General features: G+C 37.9%; 1 protein-coding gene across 1 annotated transcript in view; it reads left to right on the top strand.

Moving 5' to 3' along the window:
• LOC134260568 (uncharacterized) overlaps nucleotides 1-8,613 on the top strand; it is a gene marked incomplete at both ends in the record, with an annotated part of 31,655 nt that extends 23,042 nt beyond the window's left edge. The window contains 9 exons of the mRNA XM_062743114.1: nucleotides 1,145-1,234; nucleotides 1,350-1,430; nucleotides 2,644-2,767; nucleotides 4,597-4,812; nucleotides 5,284-5,401; nucleotides 5,714-5,859; nucleotides 7,243-7,363; nucleotides 8,195-8,343; nucleotides 8,447-8,613. Of these exons, the coding sequence (XP_062599098.1) occupies nucleotides 1,145-1,234; nucleotides 1,350-1,430; nucleotides 2,644-2,767; nucleotides 4,597-4,812; nucleotides 5,284-5,401; nucleotides 5,714-5,859; nucleotides 7,243-7,363; nucleotides 8,195-8,343; nucleotides 8,447-8,613 (1,212 nt within the window). The remainder of the gene's footprint in view (nucleotides 1-1,144; nucleotides 1,235-1,349; nucleotides 1,431-2,643; nucleotides 2,768-4,596; nucleotides 4,813-5,283; nucleotides 5,402-5,713; nucleotides 5,860-7,242; nucleotides 7,364-8,194; nucleotides 8,344-8,446) is intronic.
• Between the last annotated feature and the right edge of the window lie 6 nt (nucleotides 8,614-8,619).

The raw sequence follows: 8,619 nt of genomic DNA on the forward strand, positions 1-8,619 counted from the left end.
GCAAAGTGAGGTATCTTGAATCGTTCTACATTTGTGCAACGATATCGTCAATTAGATTTAAGTCGATGGTCATTTCTTAGATAAAAGATAAATATAAATCCATATTAATGACTTTAAAGCATTGTGATAAAGGTATGATATTTTTCCGGTCCAAATAACGTCTGTCCGATGCATGGTAAACAATGTCCGATCCATGGTGAATTCTGAGTTATATTTAAAAACTCGATTTTTGAGGATATTTTCTCAATAAAAGGCATGTTTTTGTGTCCCAAATTTAAATATTTTAATCACATTCTAATTGTTAAACTCCATTTTGATAATTATACGCCGGTAGCAATATTGCTATAACTTGTTGAATTACAACGGCGTCCGATGCATGGTGAATTCACCCTAATTACCAGGTTGACCAAAAAGACATCTTCGCTAGCCAAGGGTTTCTGATACGCTACTCTCCTCATAATCCCTTGACATACGGTGCTGATAGCAGTTTTTTTTTTCTCTAGTTCTGATTGGGATTTGGTACGCCTGGTACCAATCAGCCATTGTTTTTTATAAATGACTATATATTTGGTTAAGGATACATCTTGTCTCTTTAATCTCGGGAATGAAAAACGTAAGTAAGCAACGATCCATAAGATAACATGCAATTCTATGAATAACTATGGTGTCATCCAATATCTTCTGAATATGTGATTAAGAATCTATATTGAAGTTTCAGATTTGTACTGTAAATAAAAAAAAACCATAACTCAGTTTTTGTTACATAATTATTTTTGAAAAAAAACTTTGATTTATTTTGTTTTAAAGAAGCACGTCTTTATTTCTATTAATGATGCAATCCGTGCGCACCTGATAGATTTGAGATCACGTGAAGAAAACAATGATCCCATCCTTTAACTTCATTGTATGCCAAAGGTTCATGAGGTGAGTAGTGTATCAGAAACCTTTGGCTAGCAAAAGTGCCAAAAAGATGGCAACCAAGGGAAATAACTTGGAAAGGAAATATGTCAAATGAAAACTATAACAAGGTTATGTGCACCATAATTCAGAGACATTTGATTTATGAATGTCAAATTTTTTTTTATTATGGGACTTGAACAGGTGCATGCATGACTTATGAGTAATGTTTTTTTTAATCCACCAGGTTCGACCTTACTCCCTTCCCACCACACTGGGCTTCTGGATCGGGGGTGAGGACTGTTGTCCCCAGGGGCGATTCCAGGGTATGATCAAGGTAAGTGAGTAATATTAAACACCATCTTACATCAAGTAGTAACCACTTATATGAATGGCAATCATACCTTTCTTTGATTGACTGTAAATGTACTTATCACTTGATTTATTGTCAGTCAGTGAAGATTTGGAAGAGAGCATTACAGTACCAGGAAATCAGCAGAAGTATGAGATTACAGGACACACAGCATTCCACGGTATGTATCATTACAGTACCGAGAAATCAATAGAAGTATGAGATTACAGGACACACAGCATTCCACAGTATGTATCACTTAGTGACCATATCATTCATTATTGGGAATAAAGCATAAAATTCAGACAATAACTAACATATGGCTTAAAGTGACATTAAAGAGTCATTAACCTACATACAGTACACAATGTCAGTCATTTACTGAAATGCTGCATAGTGCATGTAATCAACTGGCATGCAGCATGAAGTGTTTGATCATGACATATACATGTAACACAAAATGTTTTATTATACCTCATATAAATAAACACAAGTAAAGAGGAATCTGATTGGCTGAGGTAGTCACGTGACCATCGTGTTCGCCCTGCAACAAAACTTCGTGTTTCCCGCATTCGGTTCAGCTCGGCTGACTACGCTATCCTACATCTAGATGTAATCAGCCGAGGTGTACAGAACGTGTTTCACGTCGTGTTTCCCGACTGTGACGTCACAATGCAGCAAATGCGATGATTGATACTGTATGCGATTGTTTAAGTCTTTGATTAATTATGTCGATATAAAATCTTAAACTATAGATAATTAGAAAAGTGTTTCCATGAGTGGGGAATGGATGGTACTACACTGCAGTGTGTAAATCAGAATGACTTGTCAGGAAGGTTTTTTTTTTATGAAACGCTAGCGGTGTGACTTACACCTATTGGTTTTTCATATTGTTCTCATCAAATGTTTACTTTATATATTGGATTCCCTTTATATTTTTTGCATTGTGCTTGATTCGGTATAATAAAATAATTATTGCATGAATGTTCGGGAGACATGAAGATTTCTTCGCCCATGAAAAATCGTATTCCCCTCGGGCGTTGCCCTCGGGGAATACGATTTTTCATGGGCGAAGAAATCTTCATGTCTCCCTCACTATCATGCAATAATTGTATAAAGTCATGACTTACAGCAAAAAATGTCAAATTCTGACATACAGCACAAAGTAATTCATTAACAGATTAGTACAACACAAACTGTCAGCACAACAGAAGGAGTTAGGCTTGAATCATTTGTACAGTAAGATTTTTGGTAACAAGTCTAAAGAAGTGCAAAAGTTAAAATTAATTCGTTGAAATTAATATTTTGAGCAGCATAAATTACACTTATACAATACCTATTGAGGAGTGATTTCTAACGTGACACCAAGATGTTTTTTGATGCACTGTTTATAGGTGGAGGCCATGACTGGAGGATTGGTAGGTCACTATGAACTTGGGGAGGACATAAAGCCTTACTGTTTAGGAGTGGACCATGGGGGAGGGGACTGGACCCCACAGGATCAGGAATCTATCTCAGGTAAATACAGGTAACTCTCCTAAACTTAGATCTCTAACTCACAGTATCAGGAATCTATTTTAGGTAAAAATCTGGTAACTCTCCTAAACTTAGATCTCCAACAGGATCAGGATTCTATCTCAGGTAAATACAGGTAACTCTCCTAAACTTAGATCTCTAACCCACAGGATCAGGAATCTATCTCAGGTGAAAACAGGTAACTCTCCAGAACTTAGATCTCTAACTCACAGGATCGGAAATGTATCTCAGGTAAATACAGGTAACTCTCCAAAACTTAGATCTCTAACCCACAGGATCAGGAATTTATCTCAGGTAAATACAAGTAACTCTCCTGAACTAAGATCTCTAACTAACAGGATCAGTAATCTATCTCAGGTAAAATAAAAGTAACTCTACTGAACTTAGATCTCTTACATTATCAGGAATCTATCTCAGGTAAATACAGGTAACTCTCTTAAACTTAGATCTCTAACTCACAGGATCGGGAATGTATCTCAGGTAAATACAGGTAACTCTCCTAAACTTAGATCTCTAACTCACAGGATCAGGAATCTATCTCAGGTAAAAACAGGTAACTCTCCTGAACTAAGATCTCTAATTCACAGGATCGGAAATGTATCTCAGGTAAATACAGGTAACTCTCCTAAACTTAGATCTCTTACTCACAGGATCAGGACTCTATCTCAGGTAAATACAGGTAACTCTCCTAAACTTAGATCTCTAACCCACAGGATCAGGAATCTATCTCAGGTAAATATAGGTAACTCTCCTGAACTAAGATCTCTAACTCACAGGATCAGTAATCTATCTCAGGTAAAAAAAAGTAACTCTCCTGAACTTAGATCTCTTACAGGATCAGGAATCTATCTCAGGTAAAAACAGGTAACTCTCCTGAACCTAGATCTCTAACTCACAGGATCAGGAATGTATCTCAGGTAAATACAAGTAACTCTCCTGAACTTAGATCTCTTACAGGATCAGGAATCTATCTCAGGTAAAAACAGGTAACTCTCCTGAACTTAGATCTCTAACTCACAGGATCGGGAATGTATCTCAGGTAAATACAGGTAACTCTCCTAAACTTAGATCTCTAACTCACAGGATCGGGAATGTATCTCAGGTAAATAGAGGGTAACTCTCCTAAACTTAGATCTCTAACTCACAGGATCAGGAATCTATCTCAGGTAAATACAGGTAACTCTCCTAAACTTAGATCTCTAACCCACAGGATCAGGAATCTATCTTAAGTTAATACAGGTAACTCTCCTTAACTTAGATCTCTAACTCACAGGATCAGGAATCTATCTCAGGTAAATACAGGTAACTCTCCTAAACTTAGATCTCTAACTCACAGGATCAGGAATCTATCTCAGGTAAAAACAGGTAACTCTCGTAAACTTTGATCTCTAACTCACAGGATCAGGAACTCTCCTAAAGATTTGATATCTTGCTCACTGGATCAAAGTATCTCTGTGACTCTCAATCACTCAAGTTCTCATTAATATCGTAGTAACAGCAATGTACATTCACTAAAAAATTATTCTTACTGAGATACCTCAAGAAAGTCTCTTACCAGTTTTTTTTGCTCTGTAAAATTCATTCTCCCCTGTGGCCTCTGACAATAAACTAATAGAAGGGTAACATGACCCTGTGTAAAAATTAATGTAGTGAGTGTCCCTAAAAATTCCTTAAAAAATTCAAATTCCTCTCTTCAGTTCTGACAAAAATTATCTGAGAAATCTCAGATGGATATTCAACTGATATTAATATATATATTTTTGTACAGACCTGTTATTTAGGACTACCCTGTCTGATGTGTTATTTTGTAGGAACTCACTGCAATATCTCCCTGTTCTACATCCCAGCAAAAACTGAAGTAATCGTCACCCCTTACAACACAACAACAAACACAGGAGGCACGCTGATCATCGAGGCCAGGAACATACGTATAGAGGGACTACTGAGTGGGAAAGGATCAGGGTACCGCGGGGGGCGTGTGGATGGGGCAAGCTGTCAGGGAGGAAAACAGGGACAGTCTATCAACGGTCAGTACTGGGTTTCCTTAACTTTAATCCAAAAACTGTCATTATTTCTAAGTAGAAAAAAACATTTGTGTATACATGTAATGAGGCTTCTGATTGGTCAAACTAATTTTAAAAAGCACTTTTAATTAGTATGATTACTTTTAGTAGTTTGGAATCATTGTCCATTAAGTTTGTAGCCTGAGTAATTAAGATTTTGTCATACCGGGAAAGTCACAATGAAAACTTGAATAAATTCTGAAATTCTGCTGTATGATCAAACACAAGTTTTAAATAGCATCCTCTAACTAAGGAGAGTGTTGTAATTAATTGTTCTCTTGCATCATATAATAGATTTGTTAAGAAGATATAAAACTGGTTATAGATAACACATCAGAATTTTTCCTCTTAATTTACAACATAAAAATTAACAAGGTGGATCACCATTATTTATAAAATAAAGGTTAACAAAGAGGATCACTGTTTCTATGGCAGGTCAAGGAGTTGTGGGTATCCATAGCAACATGGGAGGGGGAGGAGGAGGAGCTTCAGGGGGTCAGAGGTCAGATGGCAGAGGTCAGCCAGGAGGAGGAGGGGGCTTTGGAACTGCAGGGTAAGGAGGTACACAGAGAGTAAGGATTTCAGACCCCAGTGATGGCACTCTGGGATTTATTAAAGGAGGAAGGTGAAAATAAATGGTAGGATAAGGAAATATACTGACAGCCAGGATTTCAAATCCTAGCTAGAGCAACTTCAAATATTGGAGGGGTTGGGGGGAAATATTAAAGACTTTAGATTCTTCTACCTTTGCATCTGATTCACTTATATTTTTCCCAGCTACACATGTTTCAGGAAGTCTTCCATATAAGTATACTCACTGATTTAACAACTTGTAGCCTGACTACTGGTATCTATTGTTCTGTAGAGGTAAACCAGCCAAACTAGGAGGAGACGTGTCGGGGTTAGGTGAGGGGGGTAAGGTGTACGGAGACGGAACGATGACCAAGCTGTACATGGGGTCAGGTGGTGGAGCGGGGGGATGTGCCAAGGATGTCACCGTCAACCCACCAGGTATGTACAATCTGTCAACCCACCAGGTACAAAAAAAGTGTAAATCCATCAGAGAACCTCTAACCAGTCAATTTCTCAGATACATCATACATCATACATAGCAATCCCCCAGGGATGAAGTCATTACAGTTTTATGGTTTGTAGGTGGTTATAATTAATTGTGATATAGTAAAATTACTAATGTTTTAATGGTTTGTAGGTGTTTATAATTAACTGATATAATTATACCCCCGCTCCAAAGGAGAGGGGGGTATACTGTTTTACCCTTGTATGTCTGTCTGTCTGAGTGTCCGTGTGTCTGTAGGAAACAAATTTTCGCAGTTTTCTCAGCAACTACTTAATGTAGATGCTTAAAATTTTAACACAATCTTCTCTGAGGCATGCCATATGGTGGGATACATTTTCATTTAAATCCGATGTCAACTTCCTGTTTGTCTGTGCGTCTGTCTGTTTCATACATAACAAATTTTTGTCGCAGTTTTCTTAGCAACTGCTCATCGTAGATGCTTGAAATTTTAACACAATCTTCTCTGAGGCATGCCATATGGTGGGATTTATTTTCGTTTAAATCCGATGTCAACTTTCTGTTTGTCTGTGCGTCTGTCCGTTTCATACATAACAAATCAGCAAATACTCGTCGCAGATGCTTGACATTTTAACACAACTTTCTTTAAGGCATACCATATGGTGGGATTCATTTTTGTTTAAATCCGATGTCAACTTCCTGTTTGTCTGTGCGTCTGTCAGTTTCATACATAACAAATTTTCGTTGCAGTTTTCTCAGCAACTACTCATCGTAGATGCTTGAAATTTTGACACAATCTTTTTTAAGGCATGCCATATTGTGGTATACATTTTTGTTCAAATCAGATGTTAACTTCCTGTTTGTCTGTGCATCTGTCTGTTTCATACATAACAAATTTTCGTCACAGTTTTCTCTGCAACTACTCATTGTAGATGCTTGACATTTTAACACAATCTTCTCTGAAGCATGCCATTAATTGGGATACATTTTTATTTAAATCCGATGTCAACTTCCTGTTTCTTTGTGTGACTGTCCTTTTCATGCATAAAAAATTTTAGTCGCAGTTTTCTCATTAGCTATATTCATAGCAGATGCTTGAAATTTTATTACACTCTTCGTTGAGGCATGCCATATGGTGGGATTAATTTTGATATGAATCTGATGTCAACTTCATATTTTTCTGTGCATCTGCCTTTAATTGAACTTGTGTATATTAACATGATAGTGCTTATTTACATCAGAGCGGGGGTATTGCTAGTGAGCAGTGGCTCACAGATTTTTACTAATGGTTTAATGGTTTGTAGGTGATTATAATTAAATGTGTATAATAAAATTACTAATATTTTAATGGTTTGTAGGTGGTCATGGAGGAGATGGGGGAGGGGCCATTCGTCTGGTGGCTGAGATGAACATCCAGATTACTGGTACACTAGATGTAGAGGGGACCACAGGGGAGGGAGACATTGTCAACAGCCTAAGGTAATGATCTACAGGGGAGGTATAGTCAACGGTTTAAGGTAATGATCATCTACAGGAGATGGAGGTATTGTCAACAGCTTAAGGTAATGATCATCTACAGGGGAGGCATTGTCAACAGCTTAAGGTAATGATCATGTACAGGGGAGGTATTGTCAACAGCTTAAGGTAATGATCATTTACAGGGGAGGGAGATATTGTCAGCAGCTTAAGGTAATGGTCGACAACAGGGCAGGCACTGTAAATAGCTTAAGGTAATGATCATCTACAGGGGAGGGAGGTATTGTCAACAGCTTAAGGTAATGATCATCTACAGGGGAGGTATTGTCAACAGCTTAAGGTTATGATTATTTACAGGGGAGGTAATGTCAACAGCAAATAGGGTAATGATGTACAGAGAAGGGAGACATTGTCAACAGCAGAAGGGAAAAACAACATATAATCTTGATTTTATGCAGAGGGTTATTGTTTGTTTTAAACTCTTATGCTTTATAGTATTAGGTTACACCTACAGTGGAAATATTAGATGCCGAGTTTTTCCCAACTGTTGATTAAGATTTGAAGTAGGAATAAGGGGGCATGTATGAAAAGTTAATGTTTTGGCTCTCTTTGACAAATGATGCAAAATGCTGGTTTTTTTTCTCTAAAAGTAAGTGATGTCTAGATGAAGATGGCCTTAGCTTTACTACTGAGGAAGTTTTAATGTGAGTGTCTTAATGTAATGATGATTATTTTATTGGTCTGTAAAAATGAGTGAATAAGTCATTTCATGATAGATGTAACAATAAAACAGAGTTTTTACATGTCACTGTATTAAAAATTAACTTTTTCTAGCTGTGTAGGCACTTGTCCAGCTTCTTGCAGTTCCCAAAGAGTCCAGGATTGCCATGGTAACAACACCAAAGCATGCTGGGATGATTCTGGACCAGGAGGGGGAGGGAGTGGTGGCAGTGTTCACATCATTGGCAAGGTCGTCAGTCTAGGTCAGTCAAGGTCACTATTGAAATAATCATACTATGACATCACAGAGGATCAAAGGTCAAATAACTTGGCCCTCAGTGAAGCTGTATTTGCTGTCTTTTTCAGCTCCTAATTCAGTGTTAGCCATGGGAGGGGCCGGGGGATTCGGGACCAGACAAGCCTGTGGGGGGCAGGGAGGGATGGGACGTATCAGGGTGGAGGCAGAAATCCTCAAAGGTGGGGTACCACCCTCAGCTGGAGTTGTCACCACCATACAGAGGAAGAGACAGTTTGTTGTA

This window comes from Saccostrea cucullata, unplaced genomic scaffold (assembly GCF_032062105.1).
Source record: "Saccostrea cucullata isolate Sc308-1 unplaced genomic scaffold, CSIRO_AGI_Scuc_v1 ctg1924, whole genome shotgun sequence".
In the NCBI taxonomy this organism is placed as follows: Eukaryota; Metazoa; Mollusca; class Bivalvia; order Ostreida; family Ostreidae; genus Saccostrea; species Saccostrea cuccullata.